Here is a 16,455-nt window from a genome sequence, read left to right as displayed (position 1 = left end):
CTGTTATAACTCTTTTATTGGAATTTATAAATGTAAAATTATAAAAATAAGGTACATTGAATAAAAACTAATTCTATCCTATTGGAAGAAAATTCGAGCATCCATAAAGAGGGCTTCCCGGCCAGCTGACTCATAAGGAGCTCCATTTGGTATACAGAAAATTATTTTTTTATAACTGTTCCAGAATGTGGTTGTAAATTTCCCAACTTCAAGTGTTGTTTTCCATCATGATTATGGGCCGGCTTTTCAATTTTATACGTCTTTTTATTAGCGTAAGAATTACTTTCACCTTTTTCACCTTTCGTATGCTTCGCTGATTTTTTTCGAAATTCACCGTGTTTCTTATGATGTGCACTGCCAAATTTTTCATAATTACCTTTCTTTTCGCCATTATTCCAAAAACTATCGTGGTTTTTGCGTTCATGTTTATGATATTGCTGTCGATAGCCCTGAAAGCGAATATTTTTATTTCAATTATCTTATGGTTATACGGGTACTATTTTAATAGCAATAACAGGCCAAAGTGCAGTGGCGAATTTAAAGAAAAAAGCTCATGGGGCAAAATCTCATTGGGGTTCCTGAAACTATAGTTTCAGGCCTCCCCCCCCATCGAATTTTGTGCTCTACTCTCTAGTTTTTATCGAAAGTAATGGGTAAGCTTGAAGAAATTAGTGCGTAGAAAATATTTTAAATCAATTTATTGAGCACTGACCGTACTGATTGAGCACTATTCGTTTTTATACCAAGTATATTCACATTTTTTTGTAATTCTCTGGTGTGACCCAGAGAGAAAATGCTCCTTTGCTCACCTGTTAAACCCGACACTTTCAAAGTGTATTGTTCAGAAGTTTTAAATCTGTACGATATGTCTACCTAGGGTCAATTGTTTTTTGAAAGTACCTTATGTTAGTCGAAATAAGATATATATTTTTTACTTTCAAAATTATACAAGATAATTTTTCTATAGTTAACGGCAGGTTAAAGTTAAAAAATATTTTGTTATAGGCCATTAAAAAAGAGCTTCTGATAATTAATCTGTTTTACAACTTACTTTTAACAAATTAGTTTTTTTTGCTTTATGCCCGTCGCTATATTTGCCCTGATGTTTTTCGTGATTGGCATTATGGTGGTGTTTTGAATGATTTGCAGAGTCATGACTGGAATGTTTTTTCCCAGATTTTTCTTCATCTTCGGTGGTTTTGTGTGTATGAGTTGTTTGTCCTTTTTTAGCTGAAGTTTCATCATGTTTGGATGAATCATGCTTCGCTGTTTTACCAGAGTGATGAGCATTCTTTAGGTCATTGTTTTTCCCACCATTATGTTCTTCAATATTAGTTTTTTTAGGTGATGAAACGCTTAATGTAGATGCTAAAGCTGCATGATCCTGAAATACTGTGCCGAAAATAAGAGACGATTATTATTTCCTGCATTACAAACGAGGCTTCCAAATTATCAGAATAGTTCCTTTTTTTATTGATCTGATTTAATGGGCTCATTATTTATTTTTGGAAAAACAGATATCTTTTAAAACTTGCTTGTTCTTGATAACCTCTTTTACATGGGTTCGAATATAATTTAAAAATGATAGGCAGTCTGCTGATAAAAGTAAAAACGGGGATTGCTGATAGAAGTAAAAAACTTAAAACCTTGGAATAACTGTGTTTTTTTTTTTTAATTTTTAAATTAATTATAATGAATAATTAAAATTTTATTATTTGAACATTTAAATTATTAACTATACTAACAGAACTCCGCCACGTTTCGCTGTGACTTTGTCTGTTTTTAATTATTAGAGGTGTAAATAAAAATAGTAGAACTACATTTAACATTAATATGACTTTCTTAAAGTATGAATAAACACTCTTTGGTGTAAAGCTCTGTTAAAATATTAAGTAAATCTATCGACTACTTTCGAGTTTTGCGGCTGTAAACATACGGAAGTTAAATATGTTTAAGATATACAATGGATTTAAAAAAAAAAAAACTGTTATAAATAATAAAAAGCAACATGTCGTATCCTAAGTCACGACCTAAATCATGGTGAATCACCAAACTAAAGTTTTAACCCCTACTAAAAAACAACTTTAATAAAATCACTCAATGCGGCTAAATAAGTTTTCACTTCACAAATTCTTATTGAGAAAATGCCCATGTTTTGTCCAAATATCCAATAAAATCGGTATGTGAAATAAACTTACCAGTTGGAAACTGAGATACAGTTGAAAAATTTTCAACGATTATGGAAAAGCACTGAAAATAAAAAATATATATATGGCTTATTACACATGTTTTTAAAATAGCCACTAATCAATAGTAAAGCCGGCCATTGACAGTGAGACAAAAAAGCAGAAGCTTTAACATCTTAAAACGGAATCGGAATAAGGGACTTCAATGCGGTTATTTTTGTTTGAAGACAATTTCAAAAGGTTAGCTATGTAAAAAACTAGGATTATTATTAATAACTCCGCTCGACTATTTATTCTTTTTCCATAGTTGTATGATAATAATATGGAAGAGTCGGGAAGATTAATAGATATCTATAATATCGTAAAATAAAAGCTTCGTATGGCCTAAAATTGGAGACTTTTTTGTTTAGAAATACCTATATCTATACATATAAACTACTTTGTCCCGAATGACTGACTGACTGACGGATCAAAACACAGCCTAAACCACTGATGCTAGAGACCTGAAACTTGGAGGGTGTGTTCTTTGTACGACGTAGGCGTCCGGTAAGAAAGATGAAATTTTTCGAAATTCTAATTTTGAGGGGGTGAAAAAGGAGGGAAAGTTTGTATGGGACAACGTGATTCCTTGGTCCAATCTACTTCAAATTTTGCATAAACATTATTTAACAGTTACCTGTCGAAGGGGGTGGTTGACAGCTAGTATGTTATAAGACATACTTTTATTAGATATTTAATGATTATATACAATAAATTTTTGAAATATTTATTACATAAAAAACTGATACAAATCAATAAATTTAAAACAAAAAAATTCACGACACGGATTAGTGACTGATTTCACATTAAAAATCACTTATATAAAAATCTAATAAATGAAGCGTAAATTAGAGTATCCCTTAAATATAATATATCACACCGCTCTCCGCGACCATATATAATCAACTAATACCCTGACACTGGGATTTTCTGATTTAAAATCCAACTTTGGCTTTTGAAGCAGCTTTTTAAAAATAATAAACCTTTTTGTATGAAATGATTAGCATTTTTAAAATGAATAATATTGAGAAAAAAATTCATAGTGTAATTCTTCGCATAAAATTAAAAACAAAAGTTCAAAGACTTTTCATTTTTCGATGATAAATTTTCGAACAAAAATAGTAAAAAAAATGATAAATAATTTTATTAGATTTCACGTGTAATTCCATAGACGTAAGAAATAAATTAATTTAAATATTTAGTCATTTTTTCAAAATATAGTTTGACAAAAATTATTTCAAAACTTTATAATTGATTAGTACCTACTCGTTTCCGCTGTTAAAATATACAACGCAATAATTATTTTTCGTTCAACGAGTGTTCAAGATAAGGTAAGATCTATCAAGCTTTGGTTGACAAATTTGCCACCTTTCCCATTTTTGGGTAAAGAAGCTTTCAAAATAAAAATATAGAATACAATCATACAATACTAGCTTGATATCCACCCGCTTTGCTGGGTTTAGTAAAGTAAAGACTGGTAAAGACCACCGCGCTATAACCTTCACCTTCCTTGCTCTCACTTGTCTCTCTTCAAGGCTACCCGAAATGGGGGTAGCGATTGTTTTACATATATTTACAGTTTTCAATTGGTCATAATTCAGTGAGTATATCAGAAAAGATGGCCATGAATTGTATTTCGTTTACTATCTTAAATCTTTAATGTATGGTTCAAAATGATGCTCATAGATAGCGCAGTACAATGTCAGATTAAATTTAAATTTTTTAATGTATCTTGATAAATTAATGCTCATGTGTTATTCTGATGTATGAGCTATATTATTATAGAGTTTCATTCAAATCCATTAAATAATTTTTGCGTGAAAGCGTTCGCGAAACAAACAAACAAACAAACAATCTTTCTTTCAAATTTATAATATATAGTAATCTTACGCTTTCGCTCACTCAAAGTAAAGTAGCCCACATAATTCGTTTTCTCGTATTTCATCAACTATTATTTTAAAAAATTTATTAATTACATAATTATAAAAGTTCAAATTCAACAAAAAATTCATCAAATTCGACTATATATTTTTTTAAAACATATTTAAGTTATATACGAGTAGAGTAGCAACCTTCAGTAAAAGGCATGATTTTTTTTATATCTAGTATAAATGAATTCTGAAAATTTGCGGGGAGATTATTATATGATGAATTATGAACTTGACGAAATGATACATAAAGTAAGAGTTCATCATTGTAGAACGCTGACTTTTATAAAAGGTGTTAGAAAAATTCCAGAATCACAGGCAAAGTTCGAAAATAATGTTCTTAGAAAAAATAAGTTTCATACAAATGTTGTGGAGGGTAATTTCTAACCTTGACTTTTAAGGTCTCTCAAAAGTGAACTCTAACTTTTAACTGATAACAGATAGAGCAATAAAACTTTAAATTAGTTAATTACTTCTCAAAACAAAATCAACAACTTTTTGGATAACTTAACGGATTCGTCAGAAATTGAATTTAGGTAAAATTCGATCTATTCTTGTATGGACAAGTTTTGTAATAAGTTCTAATAATAGAAAGAGAGATAGAGGAAAATTTTTAAAGTACATAATTGGTCTGTCTCTGTTTGATAAAAGGAATAATTTATTTTATTGAATATATTTTTCGAAAACTGGCTAGACAATATTTATTCTCATGTTCCAGTACTTTTCTAACACCCTGTATAATTATGTACCGAAAATTAAAATGAAAAACTTACCAAAATTAAAAATAATAAACGGTATAACATATTTTGTACATTTAATTAATTGACAATTAATACAATAATTTTAATTATTAAGTATAATTATTAACAATTTGGTAATTATTATAACAAAACTAATAATAAACAATATGCTAAATTATTATATTATGTTCCTACAAGAATTTTAATAATACTAAATTTACAAAACAAATTTTAACGAAATGATGTAAGCAGTTTGTATACGTATTTCAACACTTCTTAATTTTTTTTAAAAATTATTATAAAAAACTTTTAATATTTATTATAAAAATAATATTAATAGTTACGTATACTTAAAAATATTACTTTAGAAATAAATCTGTTAAAAAAACCATTAGCGTAGCGAACCGAAAAACTGGTAATAGATATATTTGTATTTATTAACATGTGTATTAAAATGACTCCCCTCCCCTTCTTACAATTTGTGGTTTCGAGGAAAAAATGACGCAAATTGCAACTTTGTATACGTCTAGTCATTTCTAGAAAATCATAAGTCATACTTAGTCTAAATTTGGTAAGTAAGAAATCAGAGCCAAAACTATCATTTATTAGGAAAATCATTTTGCTGAGTAAACACCAAGTGTGGAAGCACGCTATGCGATACCGTAATATGGATATTAAGAAATCATAGTATCTTACAACAAAACTGTTCAATAGTAATTTTTTCTCAACCACGTTCCCGAGAAACATTTAACCTTTTAACCCGAAATTTAATAATGCTCCCGAAAAATATAAAGAAAAGTGTAATATTTTCTCAGATAAAATTTGGATGCATTATGGAAATAATAAATTTTTTGAGCTTTCTGACGTCATCAAAATCAAAAAAATTTAATTTTGCTCTATCACATCCAAATTACAGTACACCCGCAGTAATCCGGCCCCTGTCTAATCCGGCACACCTTGTAGTCCGACATAACTATAACGGTAATTACAATGCAGATTTCTTATAAATACATGAATTCTTCGTGGCTGAAATTAGAAAATCTTAATCACTTTGATATGTAATTTGTCGGATTACAAGGCATTCTTTTTCAAAAAGTTCCGGATTACAAGGAGATTTGTGGCAGTACTCTATAGTCCGACAAATTCGATAATTCGACATTACCTTGCAAAACGTTTGTCGGATTATCGCGGGTCCACTGTATATCCAATTTTAATAAACCAAGTATGAAATTATAATAAATTTGAGCCATAATTTTTAAATTTGTGGTCATTTTTAACCTACCCACAAAAATTTTGTCAGTTTGGTAAAATCTAACATTAAAAATAAAAAGTTTATCCTAAAGTAAGTGAGTTTCAAAACAAGTTTATTCAGATGGTATAAAATTTGGGTGTATTATGAAAATAATCGATTTTTTATCTTTATGACGTCATCAAATTCCAAAAAATTGAATTTTGCTCTATCATATACAAATTATATCCAATTTTAATCAACCAAGTATGGAATTATACTATTGTGCAACTACTTAAGTTTTTAATATTAATGCATTAATTACTTCAAATTCATTAAATGTAATTACTATTTACTAAAACCAAAATTAATTAACATATCAATAACAAATTCTCAATCGATTTTCTCTTCTAAGAATAAGAAAATATTTGTTAAAATAATCAGACTATACAATATTTTACCATATGTTGTGAAATAAAAATCAATGCTTTGTCAAATAATAGATAATAATAAAAAAACTTTATACATTTATAATAATTTGATATTAACATGACATTGTGTAAAGGAATATTCAATATTATTTATTATATAGTTGAAAATCTGTACAATTTACTATAAGAAATTATATCGTATTATATTGTGAAATCAGGAATTTAATCAGTTGACTAATCTTTTTCACGTTGATCTGAATAAAACGATATCATAAGCAGAAAATTTATATACTTTTCTACTCACTGTATACGTCGGTTAAATCTTACAGAAAAAAAAAAAAAACTAAAATCGCAAACAACTAAAATCGTACAGCTGCTTTTTATACCATGTATACATGAAATATACATAGTATATTAAGTTTAGTCCCAAGTTTGTAACGCTTAAAAATATTGATGCAATGAAAAAAATTTTTGGTACAGGTGTTCATAGAAACATGTAATTAGTCCATTTTCGGTTGTCCGTCCGTCCGTCGGTCCGAAAAAAATTATCAAGCGAAGTTTTTATAGCACACTCAGGGCATAAAAGTGAGGTCGAGCTCGTAAATGAGCAACTTAAGTCAATTGGGTCTTGGGTCCGTAGGATTCATCTTCTAAACCGTTAGAGATGGAACAAATGTTTAAATCTAATAAATGCTCTTTATAAAAAAAAATAAACAACTTTTGTTTGAAACATTTTTTTGTAAACATCACTCTTTACTCACGAGGGCACACATTAAATGCAGATTTTAAAGTATGTATTAATATGGGATTATCAGTTATGTATGTGTGACATGTATCTATCTATGTGTAATGTGATATAGTAACCAACACTGTCTATACATGGTATTTCAACAATTAACTTAGTCAATTGTTTGTTTTCACTTGTTTGGTATGTTATTTGAACCCTTTGCGGGAGTGTGAAACTACGTTTTGCAAGCAAAAAAAAGTTGCGCTATCTGCATAATCCGCGAAAAACTTCAAAATTTTCGGGCTTTAATCTGTTTTTGTCGTTCAATTTAAAAACTATGAGCTTTTGACATTTGTTGCTACTTTTATATTAAAAGGATATTAAATTTGAAACAATTGAAGCCTACCTACCGCTCCGTATGTCTATTACTTAAGGTGTAGTTTTTGAAATATGATGCTTGAAAAGTTTGAATTGTTTTCAGAAATGTTAAAATTTTGAGTTTTGCTTCTGTTATAGATAGAACAAATGTTTAAATGTAAAAAATGATCCTTATAAAATAATAAACAACTTTTGTTTGAAAAAAATTTTCGAAACAACTTTGTTCTCTCGTGATTTTTTATAAGGCTCAGTAATTGAAGCTATCTACAAATTATCATCTTTGTATCTTTTATAGTTTTTGTAAAAAAGGTACACCAAAATTTGGTCACCCTTTTAACTCAGTTGGTTAAGGCGTAACCAATTCCGTTAGCGGTATGCTTAGGGTAGCGGGTACGATTCCCGCCGTCGCAACATAATTAATTTAATAATTTTTACTGGTGTAGTGCATGGTATATGCATGAAAGAGGTGCACTGAGGCTCTGAAATTGAGGAGCTGATAAATGAAATTATCACAATGGGTTGTATAGCCTAAGTGTGTCCTTCGTGGACAGCCAATATAACCTAACATAACCTACACCAAAGTTTTGCTCTAATTTGCCTCTCACGAGAAAACAATGATGTTTACGAAGAAAATTTTCTTACAAAAGTTGTTTATTTTTTTACAAAGAACATTTTTTCAAAGATTGTTGTACCCGCCTCTTTCAAGGAAAGCCGAGTTTTATATGTAAACTCTATGGTGATACCGTGCAATGACGTCACTAATCTATATCTTTCTCTTTGTTTAATTAAAAATTTTAAACGTTCATGTTTGCATTTCTAAAGATTTACAAAAACCAACTTCACTTATCTGTCCATGCAGTAAGAATTCTTCACCCAAAGTCATTAAAAAAAATTTAATCATCATACCTATTGCAATGCTCTAATAGCTGTATCTGATTCAATAATAGTTTTGTCCAAATGGTAATTCTGATGACAAAGTTCGTATCACTATTATATATTTTCTTTACGATATTGCCATGAAAAGAATATTATAATATGCTATTAATAAAATATTCATAATTAATCACTTCAAGTTCTTGGAGACAACTGTAAACAAATGTAATATTTTACCTAGTTAAATTGTCATTTCATTTATTCAAAATGAATTATCTTTACAATAAAATTACAAGCACTTGTTTATAATGCTCAAATAACAGCTTTTTAAAGTGTATTAAATAGTTTATTTATATTTGATACTTATACCAAATATAATAAAAATAATTTTTAAAATTTTTGTCTATCTGCTTTATCTGTCATCAGATCAACTCTGAAAAGGTTGAACTGATTTTGAAAGGACTTGATTTCAGATTGATATCTCTTACTACTTATACTTATCTCAGATTGTTATCGTGTTTACAGACGGACAGACAGGCGGACAAACAAATATGAATTAATTAGATGAACACCTATATCAACCAAAATTTAGTCGTAGCATCAATATTTTTAAGCGTTACAAATGGGAGACCTAAATTATTATATACCTTTATTGTTGGTGAAGATGGACTCTGTTACTACAAACAATACAGATAAAATGTCGACTATCTGGAAATAGTTGTTTCGAGAAATATGAAAATATCTTAAGGTATACGAGCACCAAGGCAATTTTAGATTTAGGGTTGAAATTATTTGTATCTTATTTTCAACTTTGATGATGAATTTTTTTTTATAACTTCAGGAATGTAAGCGTAAAATAAGAATAAAAATTTTCAATATCTGCCTTGGTTTTCGAAATATTGAAAGTTAAATAATTAAACAAAATTTTCAATGTTTGATATTCTGAAAATTACTCCAGATATCGAAAAATGGTATTCTTACTTTTCGTCTTATATCGTCAAATTATAGCATAATGTACCATCAAAATTGAAAATAAATATATTTTTAAATTTGTGTGCCTTCTACTATGCTTATACATTCTTAATCAGTCGGGCAGAACTCTAAAAAACTCCAAGAATTTTCTAGATTTTCAAATTGATCATTCTCTTTAAAAGCCGATACGTCTCATTTATTTTTACAATGGAATTGAACAATATACGGCGTACATAAATAAAACTATAATTTCTAGTAAAGGTATATGAATTCACATCGGTAAATGATTATCCACTATAAAGTCATCAATATTCTATATTCCATAACTACTACTCTATCTAAAAGAAACCAACCCATTTTCTTAAATTATTATAAATTTTTACTATAAAAGAATTGATTTTACTGACTTTGCTTTCATTAACAACATAAATTAGATTTATTAAAAATTTATATATATTTCTTGTAAAATCAGATTTGAGTGTCAAAATCTCAAAACGTTTCGTTATGATGTTTTAAAACTGGCTAAAAGTTTGGCTATAACAGTCATAGAGATCTGAAACTATTGAAACTAGAATTGTAATTTTTTAGGACAAAAAAGAAAAGATTTATAAATTTTTCAAAGCCGTTCAAAAATACTCTTAACTGTACTCAAAAATGTTTTTGGTTTGTAAAAAAAATATTCATTTTGGTGGCAACGCAGTTCAATGCATTGTATATATCCAATTTGTTAAGAAAAGGTGCCCATTGCTTTAGCCATAATTTTATTACAATAATATGTCTCCTTGTATTCCTCAAACGAATGAACCGATGCATTAACAATAATTGATCACAGAAAATCAAATTGGTAATATTTTAGATTTTCAAAATATAATGTGTTATTACATAAAAGTAATATATGAATACATAGTAGTATAATAATAAAAAGTCGCTTCCGTCTGCCTGTCCCTATTCCGATTTGTTTAATAGATAGAGTGATTCAAGAGGAAGATTTTGATGTATAATACATCCATAATATAGTAGAGTAAGAGACTGAAATGGGGATTGAAATATGCTTCAAAAACTTAAAAAGTTGTGCATAGCTCAGCTCAAATATTGACAAGATATACAACTAGCTTCAAGGATTGTTTTTATCTATTTTTAACCTTTGTGGGGCGGAAAGGTGAAGCGAAAAAGTGGAAATGAATAACCGAATATTTTCAAATATAGCCAAGTGGAGTATCAAATAAAAGAGCATGACATGTACATTACAAACCTGTAACTCCTTCGGGATATGCAGAAGCGAAAAAAAAAAGTGGGTAGTGCACAGTTAGTTGTATATATTTTGATATTATAAAAATTTATTTTTAAATAAACATTTTTGCTATTTTTGATGAAAATCTGTATAGGGCCGCCTAAGTTTGATCAACCTGTGATAGAAACTCCGATCATATATCATGTAGGGAGTTTAGTTTGTATTCTTTAGATCTAAAAGCCTAATTCGTACATTTTTTCTTGCAAAACACATATGAGGGAAATTTTTTAGAAATTGATGTTTGCATGGGCAAGTATTGTGTAAGGATTTATGCGAAAGTACACCCGAAAATACTACTACTAAAATAAAAATAAATATTTTCTTGCAGCAAGTAAATATTCATAAGAAATCTCTTTAACATCCAAATACTTATTTTCTTGTCTCAAGAAATATCCAGTAATTATTTTTTAACTACTTATGTAAGGATTTTTACGTTATTGAATTGTATCTTTTACACTCTGTAATTTATAAATACGCAATTAAAGCTTTAATGTATTCGTGTATTGACAAACCGTTATGTCATATTATCTTTGTTTTTTGTCGGAAAATTCAAGAAAGTTACCATATGGTTAACTTACTATACGTAGCAATACTTTAATTACATTACAGAAATAGGTATTATTATATCATTAATATGTTTGAAAACATTGACAAAACATAATTAGACAAATGTATAGCCACCAAAAATTGTAGAAAAAAAATGTTGTTCATTAAAATTAAACCTTGTATTTTGAGAAGTACCTTAACTTAAATTTTTTAATTTATAACAAAAAATTAATTCCCATCATAGTCCAAGGCCTCTATCATAAATAAATAGCTGTAAAAATAAATCTTGGACTTATCTGAAAGGTACACTCTAGCAATGGTTGAACGAGTACTTCTTTTTACCAAACATGCAAATGTTAAATGCGAGTTATATGCTGCTAAATGATAGTTGCAATGAACATTATTTTAAAATTATAATAATGCATGTCTCGTAATTTTAACAATTCTTCTAGTGAAATACAATCAATCCTGGAGGAGTAATTCCTAAGTCCCACCATTTTCACTCTCTGTAAACCCTAGGCTCCTAGTTTCAATAGACTAAGTTATCTTCCATATCCACCATGTGCAAGCAAGCTGTGAAGTCAAATTCATATATTTCAGGCATTGAAATTCATTCGATAAAATGAAAGAATATAATAAATTGATGAGCCGTCCTAATACCAGGACTACCAAGAACCGCCTTTTTTGACGCTCATAGAGAAATTAATGCCCACTTTGTAAATTATATACCTATTACAAAACATTTCATATTAAATCGTAATATTTAAGAAAAAATATAATGTCAGTAAATACATTTAAAAAATGCATAAAACCTCCATATAATGGCTAAAAGTCTATCGAAAGCATTACACATACAAATGCTTAATAAAGGGCTAATAAATATCAAAATAATGTTTATCATAATAGAGCACCTCCAATTATGGGAAACACCAATTTTTAACTTTATTTATATTCCAAAATTCGATCAGTAATCGTCAGGTAATCAATCGGAAAATTCGAAGAATTCATGAATATAATAGGAAGGATGGTGACTTAAGACGGAAGCTCGCTGGAAATTGTCAATTCATCATATCCCAATAAATTAACGACACCTGATTAGTTTGTGATAACTATTACAAGCGGCAAAAAATTTTTCAAAAACCAAAAGGTAAACTTGCTTCTAAGACAAAAAAAATGGACAATTCAAGGGTAAGTATCATATCTAGTATTAAGTAAATTTTTTTGCAGACCTTTGTTATCATGCACATCCAGCCAACATCAAATGATTGCAGCAAAAGGTACTTTTAGCATAGCATATAAATTATTTTAAAACATTTAATTTTGGGTGTACAACCTCCATATAGTGTATTGTGTATATTGCCTTAATTGTACATAGATGTCAAAATTAACACTAAATATAATTTTTTCCCAAACATATATAATGAGTATCATATTATTTTATTGATATTAATATTAATATAAAGTACCTAATATTAATATACTTTATTTATTTTCTTTTTCTGATGGCCAAGTGTGAGTTTAACCGAACACCAGCAGTATCTTCCAACTAGAAAAGTTGCTTACCAGATAAGGAAAGGTGAAATAATAATAAAAATCTGGATGACCGAGCTTTGTTCGGTATTTTTTTAGTTAAAAAAACACAAATTTTATCACTTAAAACTCCACACATATACCAATTGGAATGTCCCTGTAATGTACTTTATTTTGTTAACTACGATATACACCAATAGATATCAGGAAGAGTCATATTTTGCAGTGCATGTTTCAGTTTTTCATGAAAAGACGGATAAAACGACGTTTTTTAAAAATGATACCTTGCCAGATCGACTTTTCGTACCAAAAATCCCCAGCATACTTATTTTCATGAAAATCGTTGGAGCTATTTCCAAGATCGTTGATATATATGAATATATACATACAAGAATTGCTCGTTGAAATATATAAGATAATAATAATGGGGTTTAGACTCCGTTTCTCTGACATATACGCCTATAACAGAGGCCACCCACATCATTATTTGTTAATATTTATTTATTTAACTATATCCAAATTTACAACTACATTTATGATGTGGATGTGTGTGGTGTCGGTTACTTGGTTCTTTATCCAAGCGAAGACAATGTGATCAATTCTACTGCCCCCATTGAAAGGTGAAATAGTAGGTCTTTTTAGAAAAAAAGTGACTGATAAAAATATTTTAATCATTTTGGCGTTATTAGTTATAAATAAATACCAAACTAACGAGCGAGCCCGATTTTTTCATGGAGCACCGCGATTTGATTATTTTTGAATACAGAATCCTAAAATGGTTATTATTTTATATAAAGGTATTATAATTTTAATAATACATTCATTTACACTGTTATACAGTTGAGAGCTGTGTTTAAAAATATATTAACAATAAGTGAAAACAAACAATTGACTGAGTTAATTGTTGAAATACCATGTATAGACAGTGTTGATTACTCTGTCAGATTACACATATACCTTACATGGCACGCATACATAACTGGTAATCCCATATTAATACATACTATAAAATTTGCATCTAATGTGTGCCCTCGTGAGTAAAGAGTGATGTTTACAAAAAAATGTTTCAAACAAAAGTTGTTTATTTTTTGATAAAGAATATTTTTTACATTTAAATTTTTGTTCTATCTCTAACGGTTTACAAGACCCAATTGATGTATGTTGTTCATTTACGAACTCGACCTCACTTTTTAAGCCCTGAGTGCGCTGTAAAAATTTCAGATTGATATCTTTTTTTCGTTTTTGAGTTATCGTGTTCACAGACGGGCGGACGGACGGACAACCGAAAATGGACAAATTAGAAGATTCTAAGAACAGCTTTACCAAAATTTTTTTCGTAGCATCAATATTTTTAAGCGTTACAAACTTGGGACTAAACTTAATATATACTATGTATATTTCATATACACATGGTGTAATAAGAATGTACGAGTATCAGGGTAATTTTGGATAAAAGGCTTGATTTTTTGTTATATAAAATTGGACTAAGTCTAAATTAATTCTGAAAATTTAAGGGGGGGGGGCGGTTGCCCGATTATTGAAAATAAATAAATGACTTCAAAAGTAGGTATATTAAACATTGAGGAAATGGTAGATGTAGGATATGTTTTCATGGATTTCTCCAAAACTAGTCGTTGGAAATTAAAAAAAAAAACTATTTAAATTTAAGTTAAAACGGTAATAAAATATTGAAAACATAAAAAAAACCCATTATGCCCGACTAATTAAGGATGTATGAGCATGGTAGTGGATACACAAATTTGAAAAATATTTTTTTTTTCAATTTTGATGGTGAACTATGTTATAACTTGACAATATAAGACGAAAAGTAAGAATAAAATTTTTCGATATCTGGAGTAATTTTCAAAATATCGAAAATTGAAAATTTTGTTTAATTATTTAGCTTTTGATGTTTCGAAAACCAAGGCATATATCGAAAAAACACCACTGTTACCAAAAAGAGTATACTGGAAACTCTTTGCGTTCAGTTATCTGCGCTTTAAAATTACAAACTGGAAATGCTAATATCTCCCTTTTCCACAGCCGTTGCATTATATGGTCTTTATTAAGCTGCTGTTATAATCTTACCTGCTGACAGATTTTGAAACAAAATAAAACCAACTATAAACACTTTTCGTTCAAAATTTCTATTCTGTAAAATTAAAAGTTTGAAAAATGAATGATTGCATAGATACAAAGAGAAAAAATTCATTCAAACAACCAAAGTCTTGAAAACATAAAAATCTGATTAAATATTCACAAAGAGGTATTTAATTGGGAAAAATGTCACTAATTGTAATTATTTAATTATACAGGGAGGGTCTTTTTAATCTATAATGGCTACCAGCTCGTTTTTTAGCTAACCAATCAAAAAATAACTTCAGAAAAAGTTGTAGAGCTTGATAGGGGACGTCATATTTTGATATCAGATTGGACCTTGTTTTTCGGGTTTCTTGAATAGTCAATTTAGATCCTAAACGGTAAGAGATAGAATAATATCTAAACTATTTAAACCATTTTTTCGAAAATAGACAGCTTTCGGAGGAAACGCAACTTACAAATCTGTCATTATTGCATTTAATCGAAAGAAAACCCGCTAACTACGGAAAAACGCTTTAGCTAAAAGTTTTCAAGGGCAATAGATGACATTCGTCTGTTTCCATGTCATTAATATACAATTATTGATCAACTTTGAGCCCATTTTCTTTTGAAAAACATTACCTTTCAAGTTTATCGATAATTGCAGATCAAAGTCATAGACACGGCGAATGTCCTCGATTGTCCTTGAAAACATTTCGCTAAAGCATTTTTCCGTAGTTAGCGTGTTAGCGTTAGATTTAGAAAATTTAGATGAAAAGTCAATTGTGTTCTTCTATCTCTTACCGTTCAGAATCTAAATTGGCTTTTAAAGCAACCCAAAAAACTAGGTCCAACCTAATGTCAGAATATGATGTCCTCCATCAAACTCAATTTTTGTTTAAGTTATTTTTTACTGGATGACTACAAAACGAACTATTAACCATTATATATTAAAATGACCCACCCTGTATATGAAACAATTCGCAACGCAATATATGCGTAAGCTTAGCTAAGTTTCTTCAGCAAAATGTACGATGTCAAGTTGTTTATACTGTACAATATTACGTAAATAATATTCTTATAGGAATAGTTTCCAGGGGGAAAATTGTGGTAAATTTAACATCCCATAAATCTTATTATTAAAGTAACCAGATTAATTGTAAACAAATTTATGACCTATCTTATAAAAATCGGTATTTACTTGGTAGGATTTGCATTGTCGGTAAAATCATTGCATTTTCTTTCCAAAAATAATTCGCTAAAAGGATATTAATATAGTCACAAAGTTTTCAGGATTGAAAGCAAGACCATACTACGATATTACATACTTCTAAAGCATATTGATAGTAAAGGTAGTAACAATATAATCACCCCTATATGTTAATCGTATAAAAAAACAAAACGTGTTACTACTTAGAAAAGCACAAAAACTGAGCTTTCAAGTTTATATAGACAACATACATATATTACTATAAGGAGAACAATAAGGAAGTTAGGATCGATGATG

At 29.0% G+C, this 16,455-nt stretch overlaps 1 protein-coding gene across 1 annotated transcript; it reads right to left on the bottom strand.

Annotated features, from left to right (window-relative positions):
- LOC123293012 (uncharacterized protein DDB_G0283357-like) lies at nt 1-13,861 on the bottom strand. The gene is made up of 4 exons (XM_044873726.1): nt 13,827-13,861; nt 2,199-2,275; nt 1,052-1,392; nt 1-449 (listed from the first exon to the last, which is right to left on the bottom strand). The coding sequence occupies exons 1-4, from the start codon at nt 13,859-13,861 to the stop codon at nt 162-164; spliced, it is 741 nt and encodes a 246-aa protein (XP_044729661.1). The 3' UTR covers nt 1-161.
- Between the last annotated feature and the right edge of the window lie 2,594 nt (nt 13,862-16,455).

This window comes from Chrysoperla carnea, chromosome 2 (genome assembly GCF_905475395.1).
Source record: "Chrysoperla carnea chromosome 2, inChrCarn1.1, whole genome shotgun sequence".
Lineage (NCBI taxonomy): Eukaryota > Metazoa > Arthropoda > Insecta > Neuroptera > Chrysopidae > Chrysoperla > Chrysoperla carnea.
This window is presented reverse-complemented; position numbering and strand designations above follow the sequence as displayed.